This window comes from Ovis aries, chromosome 2 (genome assembly GCF_016772045.2).
Source record: "Ovis aries strain OAR_USU_Benz2616 breed Rambouillet chromosome 2, ARS-UI_Ramb_v3.0, whole genome shotgun sequence".
Classification (NCBI taxonomy): domain Eukaryota; kingdom Metazoa; phylum Chordata; class Mammalia; order Artiodactyla; family Bovidae; genus Ovis; species Ovis aries.
In genome coordinates, this window is record NC_056055.1 from 131,589,564 (window position 1) to 131,616,740 (window position 27,177).

Here is a 27,177-nt window from a genome sequence, read left to right on the forward strand (position 1 = left end):
ATAGAGACCACTACAATTGTATTTTCCCCCAACAGATAAACCAGACAAACCTACAGGACCAATTGTGATTGAAGCTCTATTGAAGAACTCTGTGGTGATCAGCTGGAAACCACCTGCAGATGACGGAGGCTCTTGGATCACCAATTATGTGGTGGAGAAATGTGAGGCCAAGGAAGGGGCTGAATGGCAATTGGTGTCTTCAGCCATCTCAGTGACAACCTGTAGAATTGTGAATCTCACAGAAAATGCTGGGTATTACTTCCGGGTTTCGGCTCAGAACATGTTTGGCATCAGTGAACCTCTAGAAGTCTCCTCAGTTGTGATCATTAAGAGTCCATTTGGTGAGTACAACCTCTACAGACAGTCTTCCTATAGCAAAATCCCATCTGTATGTAAAACTTTTTTTTTTTTCAACAGAAATGACTTTTGAAAGGAGACAGCAAAGATTCAGCTAAAGTAAAGTGTCTTTTATGTCACTTGAATTTTGCTGATCTAAAAGGGCACATATATACCCTCTCCCCTTCTTCTTTAAAAAGGAACTTTCTATTTTGATAAGTTTCTTAGCATAAAGTAACCAATTTCATTTTTCTGGATTAGCTATCATTAGTAGAACTTTGGGTTCGTAACATTTAACTTATTTATTTTTTTAAAATAAGCTCTTCATAAAGCTGTCTGTTTCACCTGACGAGTCAAATGCTTTTTCTTTGTTTTAAACAGAAAAGCCAGGTGCCCCTGGCAAACCAACTGTTACTGCTGTCACAAAAGACTCTTGTGTTGTGGCCTGGAAGCCACCTGCCAGTGATGGAGGTGCAAAGATTAGAAATTACTACCTTGAGAAGCGTGAGAAGAAGCAGAACAAGTGGATTGCTGTGACGACAGATGAAATTCGCGAAACCGTCTTTTCAGTACAAAACCTTATTGAAGGTCTTGAATATGAGTTCCGTGTGAAATGTGAAAACCTAGGTGGGGAGAGTGAATGGAGTGAAATATCAGAACCTGTCACTCCCAAATCTGATGTCCCAATTCAGGCACCACACTTTAAAGAGGAACTGAGAAATCTAAATGTCAGATATCAGAGCAATGCTACTTTGGTCTGCAAAGTGACTGGTCATCCGAAACCAATTGTGAAATGGTACAGACAAGGCAAAGAAATCATCGCAGATGGATTAAAGTACAGGATTCAAGAGTTTAAGGGTGGCTACCACCAGCTCATCATTGCAAGTGTCACAGATGATGATGCCACCGTTTACCAAGTCAGAGCTACCAACCAAGGAGGGTCTGTGTCTGGCACTGCCTCCTTGGATGTAGAAGGTAAAAACACATCAGTAGACATCATTTTGGTGCAAGGTTACATATTATTAATAGGGTGGGGCACTCTTATATAGTTTTGGGTGTTGTTAAATTATATTCTTCCTTCTTTTGTTCTGATACAGTTCCAGCCAAGATACACTTGCCTAAAAATCTTGAAGGCATGGGAGCAGTCCACGCTCTCCGAGGTGAGGTAATCAGCATCAAGATCCCATTCAGTGGCAAACCAGATCCAGTGATCACCTGGCAGAAAGGACAAGATCTCATCGACAACAATGGCCACTACCAAGTTATTGTCACAAGGTCGTTCACATCACTTGTTTTCCCCAATGGAGTGGAGAGAAAAGATGCTGGTTTCTATGTGGTCTGTGCTAAAAACAGATTTGGAATTGACCAGAAGACAGTTGAACTGGATGTGGCTGATGTTCCCGACCCCCCCAGAGGAGTCAAAGTTAGTGACGTGTCACGAGATTCTGTGAACTTAACATGGACTGAGCCAGCTTCTGATGGTGGCAGCAAAGTCACCAACTACATTGTTGAAAAGTGTGCAACCACCGCAGAAAGATGGATCCGGGTAGGACAGGCCCGAGAAACACGTTATACCGTGGTCAACTTATTTGGAAAAACAAGTTACCAGTTCCGTATAATAGCAGAGAATAAATTTGGCCTAAGCAAACCTTCTGAGCCTTCAGAACCAACAGTAACCAAAGAAGACAAGACCAGGGCTATGAACTATGATGAAGAGGTAGATGAAACCAGGGAAGTTTCTATGACCAAAGCATCCCACTCTTCAACCAAGGAGCTTTATGAGAAATATATGATTGCTGAAGATCTTGGGCGTGGTCAGTTTGGAATTGTCCACCGTTGTGTTGAAACATCCTCAAAGAAGACATACATGGCCAAATTTGTGAAAGTCAAAGGGACTGATCAAGTTTTGGTAAAGAAAGAAATTTCCATTCTAAATATAGCTAGGCACCGAAACATGTTATACCTCCATGAATCATTTGAAAGCATGGAAGAATTAGTTATGATCTTTGAGTTCCTATCAGGACTTGACATATTTGAGCGCATTAACACAAGTGCTTTTGAACTTAATGAGAGAGAAATTGTAAGCTATGTTCGCCAGGTGTGCGAAGCACTTGAGTTCTTACACAGCCATAATATTGGACACTTTGACATTAGACCAGACAACATCATCTACCAAACAAGAAGGAGCTCCACCATTAAAATCATAGAATTTGGTCAAGCCCGTCAGCTGAAGCCAGGGGACAACTTTAGGCTTCAGTTCACTGCCCCTGAATACTATGCTCCTGAGGTCCACCAGCATGATGTTGTCAGCACAGCCACGGACATGTGGTCTCTTGGAACACTGGTGTACGTGCTGTTGAGTGGCATCAATCCATTCCTGGCCGAAACTAACCAGCAGGTCATTGAGAACATCATGAATGCTGAATACACCTTTGATGAAGAAGCATTCCAAGAGATCAGCCTCGAAGCCATGGACTTTGTTGACCGGTTATTAGTGAAAGAGAGAAAATCTCGCATGACAGCATCTGAGGCCCTTCAGCATCCATGGCTGAAGCAGAAGACAGAAAGAGTCAGTACTAAAGTGATCAGGACATTGAAACACCGACGCTACTACCACACCCTAGTCAAGAAAGACCTCAACATGGTTGTGTCTGCAGCCCGGATCTCCTGTGGTGGTGCAATTCGATCTCAGAAGGGAGTGAGCATTGCTAAAGTTAAAGTGGCATCCATTGAAATCGGCCCCGTTTCTGGGCAGATAATGCATGCAGTTGGAGAAGAAGGAGGCTATGTCAAATATGTATGCAGAATTGAAAATTACGATCAGTCAACCCAGGTGACTTGGTACTTCGGTGTCAGACAGCTGGAGAACAGTGAGAAATATGAAATCACATATGAAGATGGAGTGGCCACCATGTATGTCAAAGACATCACCAAATTTGATGATGGTACCTACAGATGCAAAGTAGTCAATGACTATGGTGAAGACAGTTCTTATGCAGAGCTCTTTGTTAAAGGTGTGAGAGAAGTTTACGACTATTATTGCCGTAGAACTGTGAAGAAACTTAAGCGCAGAACAGATACCATGAGACTCCTGGAAAGACCACCTGAATTCACCCTACCTCTCTATAACAAGACAGCTTATGTGGGTGAAAATGTCCGGTTTGGTGTAACCATAACTGTCCACCCAGAGCCTCGAGTAACGTGGTACAAATCAGGTCAGAAAATCAAACCAGGTGATGATGACAGGAAGTACATATTTGAGTCGGACAAAGGTCTTTACCAATTAACAATCAACAGCGTAACTATGGATGATGACGCCGAATATACCGTTGTGGCAAGGAACAAATACGGTGAGGACAGCTGCAAAGCAAAGCTGACTGTAACTCCACACCCACCTCCATCAGATACGACCCTCAGACCCATGTTCAAACGGCTACTGGCAAACGCAGAATGCCAAGAAGGCCAAAGTGTCTGCTTTGAGATCAGAGTGTCTGGCATCCCCCCACCAACGTTAAAATGGGAGAAAGATGGTCGGCCACTCTCCCTTGGGCCTAACATTGAAATTATCCATGAAGGCTTGGATTATTACGCTCTTCACATCAGGGATACTTTGCCGGAAGACACTGGTTATTACAGGGTCACAGCCACAAATACAGCTGGATCCACCAGCTGCCAGGCCCACCTACAAGTGGAACGCCTACGGTACGTCAAACAGGAATTCAAGACAAAAGAGGAGCATGAACGACACGTGCAGAGGCAGATTGACAAGACCCTGAGAATGGCTGAAATTCTTTCTGGCACTGAGGCCGTGCCGCTGACGCAGGTCGCCCAGGAGGCGCTGAGAGAAGCTGCCATCCTCTACAAACCAGCCGTCAGCACCAAGACCGTGAAAGGGGAATACCGGCTTGAGACGGAAGAAAAGAAGGAGGAGCGGAAGCTCCGCATGCCGTACGAAGTCCCAGAGCCGCGCAAGTACAAACAGACCACCATAGAAGAAGACCAACACATTAAGCAGTTCGTGCCCATGTCTGACATGAAGTGGTATAAGAAGATACGGGATCAATTTGAAATGCCTGGGAAGATTGACAGAGTTGTACAGAAGAGGCCCAAGCGCATCCGCCTTTCAAGATGGGAGCAGTTCTATGTGATGCCGCTCCCACGCATCACCGATCAATACAGACCTAGGTGGCGGATTCCCAAACTGTCCCAAGATGACCTTGAAATGGTGAGACCAGCCCGCCGGCGTACACCTTCTCCCGATTACTACTATTATTACAGACCCAGGAGACGTTCTCTTGGTGACATCTCCGACGAAGAATTACTCCTGCCCATTGACGACTACCTGGCGATGAAGAGAACAGAGGAAGAGAGGCTGCGTCTTGAAGAAGAGCTGGAACTGGGTTTTTCAGCCTCACCCCCGAGCCGGAGCCCTCCTCGTTTTGAGCTTTCAAGTCTGCGTTATTCTTCCCCACAAGCTCACGTCAAGGTGGAGGAAGCAAGAAGAGACTTCAGATACTCAACCTATCACATCCCAACCAGGGAAGAGACCAGCACAAGCTACGCAGAGCTGCGGGAGCGGCATGCCCGCGCCTCGCACAGGCAGGCCCATCAGCGGCAGAGGATCATGGCCGAGAGAGAGGACCACGAGCTGCTGCGGCCCGTCACCACCACCCAGCGCCTCTCAGAATACAAGAGCGAGCTGGACCACCTGGCGAAGGAAGCAAAGTCTAGAAAGAAATCAAGACGCCAGAGAGAAGTGACTGAAATAACGGAAATCGAGGAAGAATATGAGATCTCCAAACACGCGCAGAGAGAGACGTCCTCCTCGGTGTCCAGGCTGCTGAGACGCCGGCGCTCATTGTCTCCCACCTACATCGAGCTGATGAGGCCCGTATCCGAGCTGATCCGGCCGCGGCCACGGCCAGCTGAGGAATATGAAGATGAAGAAGATGAAGAAGATGTAGAAAGAAGGTCTCCTACCCCAGAGAGGACTCGTCCACGTTCCCCCAGCCCTGTGTCTAGTGAGCGATCACTGTCAAGATTTGAGAGGTCGGCACGATTTGATATCTTTTCCAGGTATGAGTCCATGAAAGCCGCTCTAAAGACTCAGAAGACATCGGAAAGGCAGTATGAGGTTTTGACTCAGCAGCCTTTTACACTGGACCACGCGCCTCGAATCACACTGAGGATGCGTTCCCACCGGGTTCCCTGCGGCCAAAATACACGTTTTATCTTAAACGTTCAGTCAAAACCAACTGCGGAGGTCAAATGGTACCACAATGGTGTAGAACTCCAAGAGAGCAGTAAGATTCATTACACCAACACCAGTGGGGTCCTGACCCTAGAAATTCTGGACTGTCACATTGATGACAGTGGAACATACCGTGTTGTGTGCACCAACTACAAAGGTGAGGCTTCTGACTATGCGACCTTGGACGTCACAGGAGGGGATTACACTACCTATGCTTCCCAGCGCAAAGACGAACAGGTTCCCCGATCTGTCTTCCCTGAGCTGACAAGAACAGAGGCATATGCAGTTTCGTCCTTTAAGAAAACATCTGAGATGGAAGCTTCCTCTTCCATCAGGGAAATGAAATCACTGATGACGGAGACCCGGGAAAGTCTCTCCTCCTATGAACACCATGCGTCCGCAGAAATGAAAAGTGCTGCAGTCGAAGAAAAGTCGATGGAAGAAAAGTCCACACACAGAAAGACCAAGACGACTTTGGCAGCAAGAATTCTCACAAAGCCAAGGTCCATAACCGTCTACGAAGGTGAGTCTGCAAGGTTCTCTTGCGATACAGATGGTGAGCCGGTACCAACTGTGACATGGCTGCGTGGGGGACAAGTCATAAGCACTTCTGCCCGCCGCCAAGTGACCACCTCGAAGTACAAGTCAACTTTTGAGATCTCTTCAGTCCAGGCTTCAGATGAGGGCAGCTACAGCGTGGTGGTTGAGAACAGCGAAGGGAGGCAAGAGGCGCAGTTTACTCTGACCGTTCAGAAGGCCAGGGTTACTGAAAAGGCTGTGACGGCACCACCGAGAGTCAAGTCCCCGGAGCCTCGGGTAAAATCCCCAGAAGGAACCAAGTCTCCAAAAAGAGTGAAATCCCCAGAACCAGTGACTCCTCACCCTAAAGCTGTGCCACCCACAGAGACAAAACCCACACCAACAGAAAAGGTTCAGCAGTTGCCAGTTGCTGCCCCACCTAAGATAATTCAGTCCTTGAAAGCAGAAGCTTCTAAAGACATAGCGAAGCTGACCTGTGTGGTTGAAAGTAGTGCATTATGTGCAAAAGAGGTCACCTGGTACAAAGATGGCAGGAGACTGAAGGAAAACGGGCATTTCCAGTTTCACTATTCTGCAGATGGTACCTATGAGCTCAAAATCCTCAACCTCACCGAATCCGATCGTGGAGAATACGTTTGTGAGGTTTCTGGAGAAGGTGGAACTTCCAAAACTAACTTCCAATTTGTGGGACAAGCCTTTAAGAGTATCCATGAGCAGGTGTCAAGCATATCAGAAACCAAGAAAGCAGCTCAGAAAACTGCTGAGTCAACAGAAACCAAGAAAACTGAACCCAAAGCTCCTGCACCAATTTCCACAAAACCAGTAATTGTTACTGGTCTGCAGGATACCACTGTTTCTTCAGACGGTGTTGCTAAATTTGCAGTTAAAGTTACTGGAGAACCCCAGCCGACTGTCATTTGGACAAAGGATGGAAAGGTAACTGGTTCTTAAATGACCTTATTTTCTAAAAAAAAAAAAAAGAAAGAAAGAAAACTAACCCTCTCCCCTTTTTCCCAACTCCCAAAGAAAGTTTAAGAGTAACTCACTTTTTAAAATTCAAATCACTTGCATTTCACAGGCTATAACACAAGGAGGTAAATACAAACTCTCTGAAGACAAAGGAGCATTCTTCCTAGAAATTCATAAGACTGATACTTCTGACAGTGGACTTTACACTTGTACAATAACAAACTCCGCTGGATCTGTGTCCTCTAGCTGCAAATTAACAATAAAAGGTAAATTGGCTTTTATTCTTACCAACAATTTTCAGAAAACTATATTGAGACATTTCTAAACATGCTTGCTTACACACACAAAAAAAGTATTAAAAACTGTTTTGCCAAGTTACAGAGTACCATTTGTACACAAATGTATAAATACACATATTTGAAGTTAGAATATAATTTATATTTATTAAGTGCATAATTGTTTGTAGTGTCATATAAGAGTCCCAGATATTATGTAAGATGCCTGCTCCCTATAATGTTTAAGAATGAATAGTCAGCTGAATATACCAAATGGTACTTCTCCCTAAAACTTCGCTTTTGCTAATTTTCCAAAGCAGTCGAAAGTTAATGATACAGTCCAAAGCTGTATCAGTTTTCCCAATTAAAATGAGTTTGCCTTCATCTGAATCTTCTAAAACATAATTAAATTGTTTTAATTAATCAAAATCTCCTAAATCCATCCATCTCCCAGATCCTTTAACTATTCAAAACTTTTTTCCCCTTAAGCCACAGAATTCATTCTTCAATTTAGTTTAGTTTAAATAATCATTACACTGGTCTCGAAAGTCACACATGATAACTTTCCAAGATCGGGGCTGAGAAAGTATCAAGTATTAACCTACACTGCATGCATAAGTCAGTGTTTTTTCTTTGTATATTACTTGCAGAATCCACAAGACAAAAGGGTAGGACCTCTTTTCCATTCAGTTTGCTTTACTGAGCTTTCTCTTTCAGTTGTAAAAGACACTGAGATACAGAAAGTATCCGCACAAAAGACGACCGAAATTACGTCCCAGAAGAAGGCATCTATCCAAGAGGAAATTTCCAAGAAAGCCCTCATTTCTGAAGAAATCAAGACGTCAGAGGTAAAATCTCACGAAAAGCTAGCTGTCAAGGAGGAAGCTTCCACACTTCTGATTTCCGAAAAAGTCAAGAAATCAGAAGCCACCTCCCTGGAAAAATCTGTTGTCCATGAGGAAATCACTAAAACATCACAGGCATCGGAAGACATCCGAACTCATGCTGAGATCAAAGCATTTTCTACTCAGATGAGTATAACTGATGGTCAGAAAGTGACTCTGAAAGCCAACATCGCTGGTGCCACTGATGTGAAATGGGTACTGAACGGGGTGGAGCTCAGCAATTCTGATGAGTATAGGTACGGCATCTCAGGCAGCGACCATACCCTGACCATCAAGCAGGCTGGTCACAAAGATGAAGGGATCCTCACCTGCATCGGCAAAACCAGCCAAGGCATCATTAAGTGTCAGTATGATCTGACCCTAAGCAAAGAACTCTCAGATGCTCCAGCCTTCATCTCACAGCCCAGATCTCAAAATGTTAATGAAGGACAAAACGTTCTCTTTTCTTGTGAAATCAGTGGTGAGCCATCGCCTGAAATCGAATGGTTTAAAAACAACCTGCCAGTAAGTTTAATTATGAATGTTACCGAAGAGAACTTTCAATACTTTACTCCTGAAGAGCTCAAAGAAACACTTTTTTTTTCTCTTCTTTTTAGATTTCTATTTCTTCAAATATCAGTGTAAGTCGCTCCAGAAATGTATATTCTCTTGAAATCCGAAATGCATCAGTAAGTGACAGTGGGAAGTATACAATTAAGGCCAAAAATTTCCGTGGCCAGTGTTCAGCTACTGCTTCCTTAACAGTCCTTCGTAAGTATATCTTTACCACTTTCGTTACTTGCTTAAGGCCATTGTATGGTTCTGTTTTTTGCTTTTGTCTTTCTGAGCACAGCAAACTCTCAGGAGCCTCTTTGAATACCATGTGTAAGAGACACAGGCTTCCTGTGTGAATTCATTCTTAACAGTCAATGTTTCTTTATAGCTAGATAGAAATATGGATAAGTTAACTTTCAAAGCAAAGCTACCAGCTGTCCTGTTACATGTATTTTCAGAATGCACAATATAAAAATTATTTTCTATTTCTATGACTAACCATTTTTTTTCCTAGTGATTCTAGCACCTGCATGAAATGTAATACTATAAATATAAGGATTCATTTCTGGGAGACACTGGGCTAGCTCTTGACAACTGTATGTATGTATTTGCTTACGCTTTCACAGCAAATTGTTTGGGTTATGTTTCTGTGTGTGCGTGTCTAAGTTTCCATTTCTGCAAGTCAATGTCAGATGTCACAAATTAACTGGATGTCATTGATGTTCACTGTGTATCTGCTATGCTCCACAGCTCTAGTTGAAGAACCTCCCAGAGAGGTAGTATTGAGAACAAGTGGTGACACGAGCTTGCAAGGAAGCTTCTCGTCTCAGTCAGTCCAAATGTCTGCCTCTAAGCAGGAGGCCTCCTTCAGCAGTTTCAGCAGCAGCAGTGCTAGCAGCATGACTGAAATGAAATTTGCAAGCATGTCTGCCCAAAGCATGTCCTCCATGCAAGAGTCCTTTGTAGAAATGAGTTCCAGCAGTTTTATGGGAAAATCTAGTATGACACAACTGGAGAGTTCAACTAGTAGAATGCTTAAAGCAGGCCTAAGAGGTGAGCAATCAAATTATCGGTAGAGGTAGACAAGCCTAGTAGCATGGTAGAAACTTTCGTACACACAATTCAGTAGAATGCAAGTTTTTCTATTTTTTCAGTGATTCTAAAGGTTTGTTGTTGTTGTTCCATAAAGGAATTCCACCTAAAATTGAAGCTCTTCCCCCTGACATCAGCATTGATGAAGGAAAAGTTTTAACAGTAGCCTGCGCTTTTACGGGTGAGCCTACCCCGGAAATAACATGGTCCCGTGGTGGAAGAACAATTCATGATCAAGAACAGCAAGGGCGATTCCACATTGAAAACACAGATGACCTGACGACTCTGATCATCATGGACGTACGGAAACAAGATGGTGGACTGTATACCCTGAGTTTAGGGAATGAATTTGGATCTGACTCTGCTACTGTGAATATAAATATTCGATCCATTTAAGAGGGCCTGTGCTCTCACACTCAGACTCATTCTTAACCTTACCCAAATGATTCACATGGACTAATCTTTCTATCTTTCTGATCTGTAAATACTTTAAAAAAGAGTAGTTTTGTATCAACCTAAATGAGTCGAAGTTCAAAAATAATACATTTCAATCTTTTCATAATTGTTGACCTAAGAAGATTACACATTTTCTAGTGACATGTACATACTGTATATAGCCGAATTAACGGTTATAAAGTTTTGTACCATTTATTTTATGACATTTTACACTGTAACTATTGAAACTAACGGTTGGCAGGAGAAAGTTTCCTATGGAACGAATACCCTGCTCAACACTTAATCAATCTTTGTGCCTCAACATAATGTTGATGTCTAAGTATGCCTCAATGGGTCGAGGAATTCCCCATTGAAGATGTCCTATCCACCGAAAAATGCTGTGCACATCACCTGATATGCACCGATACTTATGGAATCAGAAATGTAAGGCATTGGTGATGTTTGCATTTACCCTCCTGTAAGCAACACTTTAACGTCTTACATTTTCTCTGATGATGTCACACTCAAAATTATCATGACTTAAATATTACCAGAACAAAGTGTAACGGCCAACACTTTGTTCGCTCATTTCACACTGTCTCTGACCATAGAGAGTGCCTGGGTAGCTTGGAAAAGTAACATCACCTGGCCATCCCCTCAGTTAACCAAGTTATTCATGCATTCCTATGCCAGAGCAGTGTCAACTCTTGGAGGTTCAGGGGTGCAGCCAATGCCTTCGTGTGGTAGTTCTAAATTTAAACCAGAAACTGGGGCAACTAAGCAATGAGCCACAGCAAAAAATAAAGAACAAAATAAAGCTGTTGTTAAATTTAAAAACAACAAAGTATTACTAACTGCCCAAAATATCAATTTGATGTAGTTCTTTTCATGCAAGTTTAAATTCAATTGTTAGTTATAATTGTTGGACCTCCTTGAGATAGTAACAACAAAATAAAGCAAGCTATCTGCACCTCAAAATGTGTGGCTGGTTGTTTTCTGTGAAATTCTGCAGCTGGGGAGATATGTGCCTTTGAAAATCACAGAAATGATCATACAGAAGAAAAAGCAACTCAAGTTCTCTACAGCAAATATTTAAATTATCATGTTGAATGTATTCAACAATTTTTTAAAAGCACAGATATGATTCTCATGGATAAATTTATCCCCAGAAGTTAACAGAAATCTTCCAAAATAAGAAATCTTCTAAACATATTATTAAGAAAAATATTTTTATAGGGACTGATTCAACTAAATCCAAAGGTAGAGGAACATCAAAAATTCACAATATTTTGTGCAAAGATTAGCAAGATGAGATAGACCCTGTCCCTTAAGAATCATATAGAAGAGAAAATGACCACTTCCGGGAAAATGATCAATTGTGCAACTGAATCCATTATTGACTATTGTAGCTCCAAACTGAGACAGAACAAATCAGTCTTCAAAGCTAAAAGACTTTTTTTTTTAAAGAACTCATTTTAAATCATATAGTCTTACCATGCTTTTCAAAACAACTGTTCTATACTTAATAATACAATACCTAGCACCAGAAAAATCTGTATTTATCCATCTGAATTAGATAATCCTAATCGTAAACCTATAAAGTTGATTCTTTGCCTAAATTACCCCCTAAATGTAAATATAAGTGGCCAAAGTTGAAGCAAATGCACAGTCAATTCCTACTCCCCAAAGAAGATCTTGGGTCTTCTTTAATTTATTCAGCAAAAATTCTTTCTTAAAGCTTCCTTGGTGGCTCGGCAGTAAAAGAATTCGCCTGCCGATCCAGGAGACTCGGGTTCAATCCCTGGGTCAGGAAGATCCCCTGGAGAAGGGAATGGCAACCTGCTCCAGTATTCTTGCCTGGGAAATCCATGGACAGAGGAACCTGATGGGCTACATTCAGTCCATGTGGTCACAAGAGTCAGACACAACTTAGCGACTAGACAAAACCAACTGCAACAAATTCTTTAAGTCAGATTTCCTAAAAGCAGACTCTAGTTGTTTGAGGGACTGCTCTCAGAAAGAAGCAAATGAGGGGAGCAGAGCAGGGGAAGAAAGCTAAGCAAGAATGTGGTCTCAGCAGGAGCTTCAGCCCCATCCCATAAGTACCATAGTTGGTTCCACCTGGGAACAGGGACGCAGACCATCTGGATCCCCTCATCAGTGGCTACATGCTGTGAGCTTGTGGGGGTGGGGATGGGTGAGGGAAATAATCTCTGGGGTGAGGGGCACCCCTTGGCCAGACGGCTCTCTGCAGACTAGGACAGCTCAACAGCCGATGCTCACAAAACCAGGTCAGATACGCATAACCTGGTTCTGGGCAGTACCAACAGCACCCACAACACCACCAAACAACTTAATACCTATTCTTGAGACAGGCTGGGACCTGGGACTCTTTGCTGTAGTGCCTGCACCTGGACAAATGTCTCCTCAAGCAACAGAATACAGAGAAACTACAAAGGACTAAAAATAATTGCATGCCTGTGCAGTTGGGGCAAATTATGAACAAGATGCAGAAAAGACCAAAAACCCACACAGCACCATCAGGTAGGTGGGCAGACCACCTAAGCTACCCCTGGACCCACCGCTACCCTCACCCCATGTAAGGAACCAGCTCACCCCTGCTCCCCTCCAGGAAGCAAGCAAGGGAAACCGTCACTTGTTTCTGCTCCTTCCTGTTGCAGCAGGGGCCCCAATAAAGGCTTGCTGGAATTTCCTGTCTAGCCTCGTATCAATTTCTATTGACTAAGGAGGCCATGAACCCTGGTCAGTAACATACTTTTTGGGAACACAGTGAAGGGACAGCTGTCCCCGTCCCAGGAGAGGATCTGAGCACCGCCAGGGACTGCCAAATGCGGCTTCCCCCTGGGCGACGAGCACTCGCCTGGACCTCATTTCAGTGTCACCACGTTTGATACGTCTGCCTTCCTGGCCGCTGGCGGTCTCAGACCCTCATTCAGGCAACACTCTCCCCCCCACCTTTGTCCCTTTCCCTCTCCTGAAATCTCTCTATTTCTCCCCTCTCTGTCCTCTTACTTTTGCCCCATCCTTCCCAGAGAGTGGCCAGCGGGCAGCTGCTCCATCACTCCTCTTGGCTCGTGAGGCGCTCTGGCCAGCAACAGCTCCCCTTGACCAGTGACAAACAGGTGGGAGAGGCCTGCCTCATGCCATGCAGACAGACCTTGGCCCAGTAGGCTCTCCTTGACCGGAGATTTACAAGAGCAAAGGAGATTCAAACCTAATATCACGTAGTGGCTGGAAGTCTAAGTGCCTCACAATATTCTCACCTTTATTTTCCTGCTGCCAAGAGATGTCCCACTGGGAACAGGCTGAAATGGCAGATTTCTATATACTGGTGGACGCATGGGTAGAAGTCCCATCTGTGGGTTGGGGACCCAGAAATGATGCACCACTGGCTGGTTTCCAGGCTTGATCACCCCAGTGGGCAGTGGACAGGGTGCTCCCTCCATCACCGGCCCTTTCTGGAGGCAGGTGGGTTGGTGCCTGAATAGACACCTGCAGGGGGCGGGTTGAAACTGCAATCTCTTTCTGTCTTTCATTCTCTTCTGCCCCTCCTCCCTTTACCTCTCCTGTGGTCCTCAGCCCTTCACTCCTGTGCCCTTCATCCTGAAGACTCTGTGTCTTTAAGTTTCTGTCACCGTCTGTGTTTTTAAAAGGCCCTTTGTTTTATATATTTCTGTCTGTCCAACTGGTCCTGCAAGTCTCTGCCAACATTGTGGACCTGGTGGAGCACCTAGGCCTTGAAATGCAAAAACAGCCCACATGGCCTGAGACTCTAGGCTCGGGGTGCTTAGTAGGACTTTAAAGATCACCAATGGGGGAAAAGAAAATAGCTTGCCTTTCTCCCCCCTGCCTCCAGTGTTAACGGTTCTGCCTGGCTCTAGAAACTATCTGATCTACCTATGGTCCCCCAGGCAGGAAAAAAAAAAAAGAGGACTTTTAAACTCTGATGGGAAAGCTATTGGTTCTGTCTGTACATAAAAATTAACTTGCAAATGAGCTGTATTTAATTGGCTTAAAGGAAACTGAGCACTTATGTACATTCTCAGAAATATAAAAGAAACTCGCCAGAGTATATTTCAGATTAATGTAAATATGAGAAATGCCCAGGGTATCTCTGTATTCTTAACAACTGGAGACAGTTTAAAAACAAATGAACTGATTTTCTTTTACAGTGCAGCCTGGTGCCAATATGCACTGGGTGACCAGGAGAAGTGGTCACAGAATGGATCCCTTAACTGTGTTGTTTTGGTTTATTTTTAAACAGAGAATAACTTAATGAAAACATTGTTGTTGAGTCGCTCAGTTGCGTCCAACTCTTTTGTGACCCCATGGACTGTAGCCTGCCAGGCTCCTCTGTCCATGGGATTTCCCAGGCAAGGATACTGAAATAGTTTGCCATTTCATTCTCCAGGGTAGCTTCCCAAAATACAGGGCTCAAACCTGTGTCTGCTACCCTGCAGGCAGATTCTTTGCCACTGAACCACCTGGGAAGCCCCAATAAATACACAGAATATTATAAAGGCTTTTGAATCCTTCTTTTCTTGCCATCCAATAGTAACCACTAAGGTCAAATCAGCTGTTATGATTTCTGTGTGTTTTGTTTTTTTTTAAGCATTTACCACAAAAGCATAAATCTATAAACAGTCTATTTTTCTGTTTATGTTTTCAAGCTTGATATAAATGATACCACATTGTACATCTCTCACAGCTTGCTTTTTTAAGGAAAGCACTTTTGTCATGGAAAAGTTCAAATGTATACAAATAAACAGAATAGTATAATGAGAATGGATAAACAACAAGGCCCCAGTGTGCAGCCCAAGGAGCCACACTCCATATTCTGTGAAAAACAACAGTGGAAAAGAATACAAAAAAGAATATATATACATGTACAACTCAACACCCTGCTGTACAGCAGAAATCAATGCAATGCTACAAATCAATTATACTTCAACAGAAAAAATAAAAATCTTTTAAAAAGAATGGTAAAATGAACTCCTATGTATCCATTACCCAGCTCCAACGATCAATTGGATCTCTTAAATACCATTTTACTACTGGATCTATTTTTGTAAGCAGTCCCCAAAATGGAGAAAGGTGCCGTGTGTGCAGGCCTTTATACTTTATCGAGACTCAGGCCTGAGGGATTTTTATCATGTATGTGGAGCCTCTATGCCTATGTTGTTCCCAAAGATTGGGAGCCAGACCTTCTCACAGAGCTTCCTTCCAGTCTCTTTTAATTAGTCACTGGCCCACTGAGCCTCCTTCTTGAGCTCCTTTTCCCTCCCCTTCACCAACTCCTTCAGCTCCTGGACTCCCACCTTACCACCCTAACAAATCGAAACCCCCAATGCTTTCCCCAGCAGAGCTCTGATCAGGTTCAAAGGTAACCCCCACTTTTGTCCCACAAAGCCTTTACCCTCTTCAGGGAGTAGCTAGAATGAGCATCCCCTTCTCAGTGGGAGACTTGGGAATCTGTAAGCAGAGATTTGGCATGTTCCTCAGAGAACCATGACAAGTTTAGGAACAAATTTGTCAGGCTGGGGTTGACACACTCTCACCTGGCAGAACATCACGGTTATTCGGGCCCCCTGTTGCAACCTGAGCATATACTGAGAAACACCAGGGAACAGGCAGATGGCCTACTGGCCACCAACCCGCATCAGCGAACTTACCAGGGGAGTGAGGACGCTGTCCCAGAACATGACCCACGCTGGGACTATGAAGATCAAGTAGGCCATGCTAGGATGAGACATGTTATGTGTCTATCGAAAGGAATGAAAAAGTGTATGGTAAAGCCTGTAAACTAGGTAAGTTCTAAGAGGTTACAGAGAAGAAAGGTGGAAAGCTGCCATCTTCCTGAGCCAGCTAGTACATGAATATACACCCTCAGTCCACAGAAGGGAGATCACCACTGGCCATGCCTTTTATCAAATGGTTGTCTAAGGAGTCCTCACAAATAGCTGAGAAAAGAGACGTGAAAGGCAAGGGAGAAAAGGAAAGATATATCCATTTGAATTCAGAGTTCCAAAGAATAGCAGAGAGAGATAAGAAAGCCTTTCTAAGTGAACAATGCAAAAAAAAAACAAAAACAGAGGAAAACAATAGAATGGGAAAGACTAGAGATCTCTTTAAGAATATTAGAGATACTAAGGGAACATTTCATGCAAAGATGGGCACAATAAAGGACAGAAATGGTATGGACCTAACAGAAGCAGAAGATATTAAGAAGAGGTGGCAAGAATACACAAGGAACTATACAAATAAGATTCTTAACCACCTAGATAACCACAATGGTATAGTCACTCACCTACAGCCAGACATCCTGGAATGTGAAGTCAAGTGGGCCTTAGGAAGCATCACTACGAGCAAAGCTAGTGGATGTGATGGAATTCCAGCTGAGCTATTTCAAATCCTAAAAGATGATGCTGTGAAAGTGCTACACTCAATATGCCAGCAAATTTGGAAAACTCAGCAGTGGCTGAGTTTTCATTCAATCAAAAGGTCAGTTTTCATTCAATCCCAAAGAAAGACAATGCCAAAGAAGTGTTCAAACTACTGCACAATTGCACTCATTTCACACTCTAGCAAAGTAATGCTCAAAATTCTCCAGACCAGGTTTCAACAGTATGTGAACTGAGAACTTTCTGATGTACAAGCTGGAGTTAGGAAAGGCAGAGGAACCAGAGATCAAATTGCCAACATTCATTGGAACATAGAAAAAGCAAGAGAATTCCAGAAAAACATTTGCTTCTGCTTTATTGACTACACCAAAGCCTTTGACTGTATGGATCATAACAAAAGTCAAATTTCTAGAAGAGATGGGAATACCAGACCATCTTACCTGCCTCCTGAGAAACCTGTATGCAGGTCAAGAAGCAACAGTTAGAACTGGACATGGAACAAAGGACTGGTTCCAAACTGGGAAAGGAGTACGTCAAGGCTGTATATTGTCACACTGCTTATTTAACTTATATGCAGAGTACATCACGTGAAATGCAGGGCTGAATGAAGCACAAGCTGGAACAAGATTGCCAGGAAAAATATCAATAACGGCGGAAAATAAAGAGGAACTAAAGAGCCTCTTGATGAAAGTGAAAGAGGAGAGTAGAAAAAGCTGGCTTAAATCTCAACATGCAGAAAACTAAGATCATGGGATCTGGTCCCATGACTTCATGGCAAATAGATGGGGAAAAAACAGAAACAATGACAGGCTTTATTTTCTTGGGCTCCAAAATCACTGCAGATGGTGACTGCAGCCATGAAATTAAAGTATGCTTGCTCCTTGGAAGAAAATTTATGACAAACCTAAAAAGCAGAGACATTACTTTGCTGACAAAGGTCAGCAAAACACCACCTGGTCAAAGCTATGGTTTATCCAATAGTCCTGTATGGATGTGAGAGCTGGACCATAAAGAAGGCTGAGTGCCAAAGAATTGATGCCTTTGAACTGTGGTGTTGGAGAAGGCTCTTGAGAGTCCCTCAGATAGCAAGGAGATCAAACCAGTCAGTCCTAAAGGAAATCAATACTAAATATTCATTGAAAGGACTGAAGTTGAAGCTTCAATACTTTGGCCACCTGATTGGAAGGGCTGACTCGTTGGAAAAGACCGTGATGCTGGGAAAGATTGAAGGCATGAGGAGAAGGGGACAACAGAGGATGAGATGGTTGGATGGCATCACTGACTCAATGGACATGAGTCTGAGTAAACTCTGGGAGCTGATGATGGACAGGGAAGCCTGGCATGCTGCAGTCCATGGGGTGCAAAGATTCAGACATGACCAAGTGACTGAATAGCAACACCTCCTGACATCAAGAGAAAAATACAAAAGCTCAAGGCTGAGCCCCAAACCTCATTGTCAACATTGATAAAGGAGGTCTTCAAGGTCTATAACAACCAAGACTGAACAGAGAAAAAAAAATAAAAAAAATAAAAAAGACTGAACAGAGAAGGCCAATAAGGATAAGAGGTTAATAAAGAAAACAGAGCTTTTGGCTGCTCTGACTCACCCACCACCTTGAGGGGACCCCAGAGGGCTGAGAAGGCTGGACAGGCTGCCAAGAAGCTTCCTGGGCCCGGATCAGGGTACCTTTTGTCAGAAGGTGGTCACTGGAAAGGGAACGTCCTGAGTGCCCTCCTATGGGATGCCCCAGGGGCAACTTGACGGGCAATTTATGTCTCCCCTTGCCTATGAAGTTGGGTCCATTAGTATTACTCACTCCTTTTTGTATATGCCAGAATGCCTTCCTTGGGAGAGATTTGCTAAATAAGTTAGGAGCTAGTATATTCTTAGGACAGGGTGAAGTCCAAAGAGGCAGAGAATTCAAACAAAGAATGCATCTGTTGGTAGCCCCAGATGACCCACCTGCTGGTCATCAAAATATTTCCCAAGACATCTCCCAAGAAATCAGAGAGCAAGTAGATAACAGCAGTTTAAGATACTTCAGTGCCAAGCAGGGCAAAACATGTTCCCCTCTACAGAAATAAGAGTAATGCCTGGGAGGGAACATCCAGAGAGAATATCCTTGAAAGTCAGAAGCCCTGAGGGGACTCCAGCACTGGTCACCAAATTTCTAAAATGCAGATTCTTTAGGCCCTGCCAATCCCCTTGCAACACCCTGATCCTCCCCATTCAGAAGCCTAATGGAGAGTATCGTCAGTTTGTGTAAGACTTAGAGCAGTGAAGGAGGCAGTCATCCCTGTTCACCCATGGATGCTAAACCCACACACCTTGTCACCCACATGCTGGGGAGCGCTCAGTATTTCTCTGTTTGGTACCTCAAAGATGCATTTTTCTGTATTCTCCTCCATCCATACTCCCAGTATCTTTTTGTCTTTGTATGGAGGGACTCTGACACCCTGGAGGCTACCCATGGGTGGACAGTGCTTCCACATGTGCTCAGGACAGCCCCCATTATTTTTGGAAATGCATTAGCAAGGCACGTGATCCTTGAAAAGGGAACTCTGCTACAATATGTTGATGATTGATAAGTACTGAAACCAAACAAGATTCAGATCAAAATACTGTTAAGGTCTTAAATTTTCTGGTAAAAAAGGGATGTATCTCATCAACCAAAGCTCAAATATCACAGCGATGGGTTCAATATTTAGGATCTGTTTTGACCCCTAAGGCCACAGGTCAGAAAAGAGCAACCGGTGATTATAATCTCCAACCACAAAGAGGCAATGCCGAGGCTTTCTCAGCATGACTGGGTTCTGTCACATCTGGATTCCAAATTATGGCCTTAAAGCCAAAGCCCTCTCTGAGGCTCTAAAGGGAGAAGAAAGGGAATCCCTTCATTGAAAGAGCAACCACCAGTGACTCTAAAGACTGTGTTGAGCAGAGCATTAGCACTGAGACTTCCAAATTTGGACAAGCCCTTTACCCTATACATTCACAAGAGATCGGGGATAGTACTATGAGTCCTGACCCAAAAGCTGGGACCACATCAGAGACCAGTGGCTTATTTTTCAAAATAACTGAACACAGTGGCCCTGGAATGACCAAACTGCCTGCTGGCAATAGCAGCCATAGCCTTGCTGGTTAATGAGGTTTCCAAGCTTACCCTGGGACAACACTTAGATGTGTTAACCCTTTATCAGGTACACTCAGTGCTGGAAGTAAAAGATCATTATTGGTTGACTGGAGGAAGGTTAACAAGATATCAGGCCCTCTTAACAGAAACCCTCAACATTATTTTATGAGTGTGCCAAATCCTGAACCCAGCGACTCTGCTTCCAGTAGCTGAGAGTGGGGACTCACTGCATCATTGTATAAACACCATAGAACAAACCTACTCCAGCAGGTCTGATCTTCTAGATGAGTCTCTTGACAGCCCTGAGGTCAAATGGTTTACTGATGGGAGCAGTTTTATAGAAATGGGAACCTGAAAGGTGGGGCATGCCATTGCTAGTCTAGATCAAGTCACAGAAGCGAAGGCCCCACCAACCCAGACATCAGCACAGATGTGGAACTAATTCACTAATGGGAGCTTTGCAACTAGGGAAGGATAAGAAATTAAATACTTCTACTGACTCTGACTATGGGTTCCACATGCTACATGCTCATACTACCATTTGGAAAGAAAGAGGAATGTTAACCACCAGAAATTCTCCTATAAAACATAAAGATGTGATTCGGGCTTTTTAGATGGGGTGCGGTGCAGCTCCCAACCCGGGTAGCCACTGTAGGGGCCATCAGAGGAATGGATCTCTTGTGAGCCAAGGAGACAGCAAAGTTTATCAAACTGCAAAAAAGGCAGCTCAACTGCAAGAGCCTGAACAAATTATGGCCCTAGTGATTGATCACCCTGAACTCTGTAGCCTTCCCCAGTATTCTCCAAAAGAACAAGAAAATGCTGAGAAACAGGGCTATGAGAAGGGAAGCATAGGCTGGAATAAAAAGGAGGGTAAGGTTCCAATTCCTGAGTCCCTGCAATGGAAACTAAGAGTTACATGATGCCACCCATTATGGGAGGGATGCACTATGGGACTTAACACAAAAGGCTTTCTCAGGGAAGGGGCTTAAAAGAACAGGAAAACAAGTAATGCTTGCCTGTGATTTATGTGACCAGAATAACCCACAGACCCACTCAATACCCTCATCATTACTCAGTCCAATCAAATGCCAAGTGACATATCTGGGGTGGTGGGGAGGGGGAGACTGGTAGATTTCACTTAAATGCCCCCACAATCAGGATATAAATATCTTCTGATACTTTTCACTGGATGGGTTGACGCCTTCTCCGCCTGATCTGAAAAGGCTATGGAAATCTAGAAGTCCCTTTTAAAAGGAATAATCCCTTGATTTGGACTTCCAAAGTCCCTCCAGAACAGTAACAGGCCCTCTTTTATAGCCCAAATCACACAGGGACTTACTATGGCCCCTAGGGATACACTATAAAGTAAACACCTCTTGGCTGCCCCAGTCTTCAGGGAACGTAGAGAAAATGAACCACACTTTAAAGAAAACCATAGCAAAGCTCTGCCAAGAAACTCATGAACCTTGGACCAACTTTCTTCTTATTGCACTACTAAAGGTCCATGTAGACCCCAGGAGTGCTCTGAGTCTTAGCGCGTTTGAAATGATCTGTGGAAGGCCTTTTATTACTACTGATACTTGAGAATCGTATTTGAATGGGAACATTTAAAAGAGTCGTGTCCAATTCTTTGTGAACCCAAGGACTATACAGTCCATGGAATTCTCCAGGCCAGAATACTGGAGTGAGTAGCCTTTCCCTTCTCCAGGGGATCTTCCCAACCCAGGGATGGAACCCCACAGAGGTCTCCCACATTGTAGGGGGATTCTTTACCAGCTGAGTCACCAGGGAAGCCCAAGAATACTGGAGCGGGTAGCCTATCCCTTCTCCAGATCTTCCCATCCCAGGAATTAAACTGGGATCTCCTGCATTACAGGCAGATTCTTTACCAGCTGAGCTACCAGAGAAGCCATTTAGAAGAATGCTGGATATGCCATCAACACCCCCAGCTGGCTATTACTCTCCTCATGCATTTCCCCTGAACCTGCTGGGTCCAGTGGTAATTAACAATCTAAATGGAGTAAAACTGCCACCCCTTCACTTCTATTAGTCACACACACACCTTCCAGGGGGCTATTCCAATGCTTTAGCCCAACTCCCGCGTACAACTGGATCCAAGGTGTGGGGCACACTATGTTAAACTGCACAAACAGCACTTGTTTCACATGCCCCGAAAACTCTTCCAAGGCATAATACACCAGATATCCTACAACCTTACCCACTGATGCCATGTTTCAAACTACAGCCCCACATCCCTAAACAACACAGAAGCGGGATGTGGGTGATGGAAAGGAAACATTCCATCCACCCAGTCAATCCAAGTAAACCCACATGTGGGATTCCAGACAAACAGTGATCAGGCCTATGGAATGCAACCCCCAACTGGAGTCAGCAGGATCATGCATGAGCATCTAGTTTAAAATGTTGTAGAGAGTAGGGAGAGAGGCTACAGTGAAGGCTCCACACTCTGCACGCGACTCAGCAGTAGTGCTCTGCCTCTGGCACAGCCTGGCTTTCCTCCAAAAGCATTTCCCACCACGATCTCCTCCCTCCTGTCTCCTCAGGCCATCTCCCTGCAGTCAAAAGTAGTCCTCACTCTGGGATTGCTCTCCAATTCCTACACTCCAGCTCCCACCCACCACGCATTCTGGTGGACTTGCGTTCCTATCTGGGACACTGGCCAAAAAAAGACCCTACACAAGAAAGATGAGAGAAGAATACCTTTTCAGAAACCCAAAGGGACTATTGTTGAATCAAAGAATTATTTGAATAGTATAGCCCTGAAATTTGATACAAGCTCAAAAAACTTGTTGAATTAAATATTCTCCCGAGCAGTTGTTAATGGACAGGTTTTATAATGTTCCCAGTCCTGAATAAGTCTCCAGTGTTGAGCACCCTCCATCTCTAAGCCCCATAAGCACTGTGTCACAAACATCATCCGGAGGCTGAATTAGATAAGACTACTAATCCTGATGTAGTCCACTCAAAAGAAGCAACTCCCTTAACTGCTTTTACTAGTATTTGACCTGCATGAGTTGTATCTTCCACTTCTGAAGAGGAAGAAGCACTTACTGAGATACTTCTTAAAATTAATTGCAGATATACTACCAGTGGCAAGAGCACAGTCAGTGGTATGTTGCTCAGTTCAGTTCAGTCGCTCAGTCGTGTCCGACTCTTTGCAACCTCATGAATCGCAGCACGACAGGCCTCCCTTGTCCATCACCAACTCCTGGAGTTTACCCAAACTCATGTCCATCGAGTCGATGATGCCATCCAACCATCTCATCCTCTGTCGTCCCCTTCTCCTGCCCCTAATCCCTCCCAGCATCAGGGTCTTTTCCAATGAGTCAACTCTTTGCATGAGGTGGCCAAAGTACTGAGTTTCAGCTTCACCATCAGTCTTTCCAATGAACACCTAGGACTGATCTCCTTTAGGATGGACTGGTTGGATCTCCTTGCAGTGTCCAAGGGACTCTCAAGAGTCTTCTCCAACACCACAGTTCAAAAGCATCAATTCTTTGGCACTCAGCTTTCTTCGCAGTCCAACTCTCACATCCATAAATGACCACTGGAAAAACCATAGCCTTGACTAGATGGACCTTTGTTGGCAAAGTAGTCTCTGCTTTTGAACATGCTATCTAGGTTGGTCATAACTTTCCTTCCAAGGAATAAGCATCTTTTAATTTCATGGCTGCAATCACCATCTGCAGTGATTTTGGAGCCCAAGAAAATTAAGTCTGACGCTGTTTCCACATCTATTTGCCATGAAGTGACGGGACCAGATGCCATGATCTTAGTTTTCTGAATATTGAGTTTTAAGCCAACTTTTTCTCCTCTCCTCTTTCACTACCATCAAGAGGCTTTTTATTTCCTCTTCACTTTCTGCCATAAGGGTGGTGTCATCTGCATATCTGAGGTTATTGATACTTCTCCTGGCAATCTTGAGTCCGGCTTGTGCTTCTTCCAGCCCAGCATTTCTCATGATGTACTCTGCATACAAGTTAAATAAGCAGGGTGACAGTATACAGCCTTGACAGACTCCTTTTCCTATTTGGAACCAGTCTGTTGTTCCACGTCCAGTTCTAACTGTTGCTTCCTGACCTGCATATAGGTTTCTCAAGAGGCAGGTCAAGTGGTCTCATAGTCCCATCTCTTTCAGAAGTTTCCACAGTTTATTGTTATCCACACAATCAAAGGCTTTGGCATAGTCAATAAAGCAGAAATAGATGTTTTTCTGGAACTCTCTGGTATGTTGCTAGCTACACCAAATAACATAACGTTTGATTCACATAAAACAGACCCCTTGGTTCAAGAGAAAGGCCATGAGGAATATGGCATCATGTAGCCAATGGAATTGTACATCTGCAATCCACAAAGAAATTTTGGATGGCAAAATAAAGGACTCCTTACTCATGGAGATAGATCAGTCATCAGGAAGGGACTTCTGCCACTTAAAGAAAATGACAAGAAGTGATACTGATGAAATAGACTCAAGAATCTGTAATACAGGTAATGATAGTACCAGCACTGCTCCTAGGAGCACCAAGAATCTCTTCCTGAAGATGTTGATGGAATCAGAACTCTCTCCTTTACAAGAGGAGCTTATTTCTTCAGGTGAGCTGTGGCAAGATAAATCACCTGGTGCATGGAGTCTGTGCAGACTGTCAATGAGAGTGCAGCAGAATGTTTGACAGTCATATCAGAGGCTGCTAGTACTCCTGATCACTTAAGTCTGATTCTGCACATACTACCAATGAAGTGGGGACTCTCTCTTAAAACTGACTTAAATAATCTTGAAATGGCCACTAAGGAAGGAGATCAGGCTACAGAAGATCTTCAAGAAACATCAGATCCTAAAGAACAAAGCGTAGGCATAAAAGGTAACCAGGATTTTCCTCTGAATGAGAATTCACTACACCAAGAAGAAATTGAAAAATAAAAGTATTCCTTGTGAGGAAGCAATAGGATTTAAACAAAAGTAAACTGTCAACCCTTCTCCAGTGGATCACACTTTGTCTGAACTCTCCACCATGACCTGTCCATCTTGGGTGGCCCTACACAGCATGGCTCATAGTTTTATTGAGTTACACAAGGCTATGGTCCATGTGGCCAGATTGGTTAGTTTTTCAGTCTGTCTGCTCCCTGATGGAGAAGGATAAGAGGCTTATGGAAGCTTCCTGATGTCAGTAGGTGCCCAATATGCTACTGGAGATCAGTGGAGAACTGACTCCAGAAAGAAGGAAGAGATGGAGCCAAAGCAAAAACAACACCGAGTTCTGGATGTGACTTGTGATGGAAGTAAAGTCTGATGCTGTAAAGAGCAATATTGCATAGGAACCTGGAATGTTAGGTCCATGAATCAAGGCAAATTGGAAGTGGTCAAACAGGAGATGGCAAGAGTGAACATCAACATTTTAGGAATCAGCGAACTAAAATGGACTGGAATAGGTGAATTTAACTCAGATGACCACTATATCTACTACTGTGGGCAAGAATCCCTTAGAAGAAATGGAGTAGCTATCATAGTCAACAAGAGTCTGAAATGCAATACTTGGATGCAATCTCAAAAATGACAGAATGATCTCTGTTCATTTCCAAGGCAAACCATTCAATATCACAGTAATCCAAGTCTATGCCTCAACCAGTAATGCTGTAGAAGCTGAAGTTGAACGGTTCTGTGAAGACTCATAAGACCTTCTAGAACTAACACACACACGCACAAAAGATGACCTTTTCATCATAGGGGAGTGGAATGCCAAAGTACGAAGTCAATACCTGGAGTAACGGGAAATTTGGCTTTGGAATACAGAATGAAGCAGGGCAAAGGCTAACAGAGTTTTGCCAAGAGAATGCACTGATCATAGCACACACCCTCTTCCAACAATGCAAGAGAAGACTCTACACATGGATATCACCAGATGATCAATGTGGGAATCAGATTGATTATATTCTTTGCACCCAAAGATGGAGAAGCTCTATAAGTCAACAAAAACAAGACCAGGAGCTAACTGTAGCTCAGATCATGAACTCCTTATTGCCAAATTCAGACTTAAATTGAAGAAAGTAGGGAAAACAACTAGACCATTCAGCTATGACCTAAATTAAATCCATTATGACTATACAGTGGAAGTGAGAAACAGATTTAAGGGACTAGATCTGACAGATTGAGTAGCTGATGAACTATGGACGGAGGTTCGTGACATTGTACAGGAGGCAGTGATCAAGACCATCCCCATGGAAAAGAAATGAAAAAGGCAAAATGATTGTCTGAGGAGGCCTTGCAAACAGCTATGAAAAGAAGAGAAGCAAAAGGCAAAGGAGAAAAGGAAAGATATACCCATTTGAATGCAGAGTTCCAAAGAATAGCAAGGAGAGATAAGATAGCCTTCCTCAGTGATCAGTGCAAAGAAATAGAGGAAAACAACAGAATGGGAAAGACTAGAGATCTCTTCAACAAAATTAGAAATACCAAGGAACTTTTCATGCAAAGATGGGCACAATAAAGGACAAAAACGGTATGTACCTAACAGAAGCAGAAGATATTAAGAAGAGGTGGCAAGAATACACAGAAGAACTATACAAAAAAGATCTTCATGACCCAGGTAATCACAATGGTGTGATCACTCATCTAGAGGCAGACATCCTAGAATGTGAAGTCAAGTGGGCCTTAGGAAGCATCACTATGAACAAAGCTAGTGGAGGTGATGGAAATCCAATTGAGTTATTTCAAATCCTAAAAAATGATGCTGTGGAAAGTGTTGAACTCAGTATGCCAACAATTTGGAAAACTCAGCAGTGGTCACAGGACTGGAAAAGGTCGGTTTTTATTCCAATCCCAAAGAAAGACAATGCTAAAGAATGTTCAAACTACCACACAATTGTACTCATCTCACACGCTAGCAAAGTAGTGCTGAAAATTCTCCAAGCCAGGCTTCAATAGTACATGAGCCGTAAACTTCCAGATGTTCAAGCTGGTTTTAGAAAAGGCAGAGGAAGCAGGGATCAAATAGCAAATATCTGTTGGATCATCAAAAAAGAGAGAAAATTCCAGAAAAACATTGGCTTTATTGACTATACCAAAGCTGTGTGGATCACAACAAACTGTGGAAAATTCTGAAAGAGATGGGAATACCAGACCACCTGACCTGCCTCCTGAGAAATCTGTATACAGGTCAAGAAGCAACAGTTAGAACTGGACATGGAACAACAGATTGGTTCCAAAAAGGAGTACATCACGGCTGTATATTGTCACCCTGCTTATTTAACTTATATGCAGCGTTG

General features: G+C 43.5%; 1 protein-coding gene and 1 pseudogene across 1 annotated transcript in view; both read left to right on the plus strand.

The window, feature by feature from the left end:
- The window catches only part of TTN (titin), a 277,391-nt gene extending 266,076 nt beyond the window's left edge, over window positions 1-11,315 (plus strand). The window contains exons 343-350 of the mRNA XM_060409682.1: window positions 36-341; window positions 718-1,311; window positions 1,434-7,063; window positions 7,206-7,362; window positions 8,089-8,780; window positions 8,873-9,026; window positions 9,561-9,863; window positions 10,000-11,315. Coding sequence (XP_060265665.1) covers window positions 36-341; window positions 718-1,311; window positions 1,434-7,063; window positions 7,206-7,362; window positions 8,089-8,780; window positions 8,873-9,026; window positions 9,561-9,863; window positions 10,000-10,298 — 8,135 coding nt within the window. The 3' untranslated portion in view covers window positions 10,299-11,315. The remainder of the gene's footprint in view (window positions 1-35; window positions 342-717; window positions 1,312-1,433; window positions 7,064-7,205; window positions 7,363-8,088; window positions 8,781-8,872; window positions 9,027-9,560; window positions 9,864-9,999) is intronic.
- A 1,529-nt stretch (window positions 11,316-12,844) lies between these two features.
- Window positions 12,845-24,878, plus strand: LOC101102375 (oxidation resistance protein 1-like; annotated as a pseudogene).
- The last annotated feature ends 2,299 nt before the right edge of the window (window positions 24,879-27,177 follow it).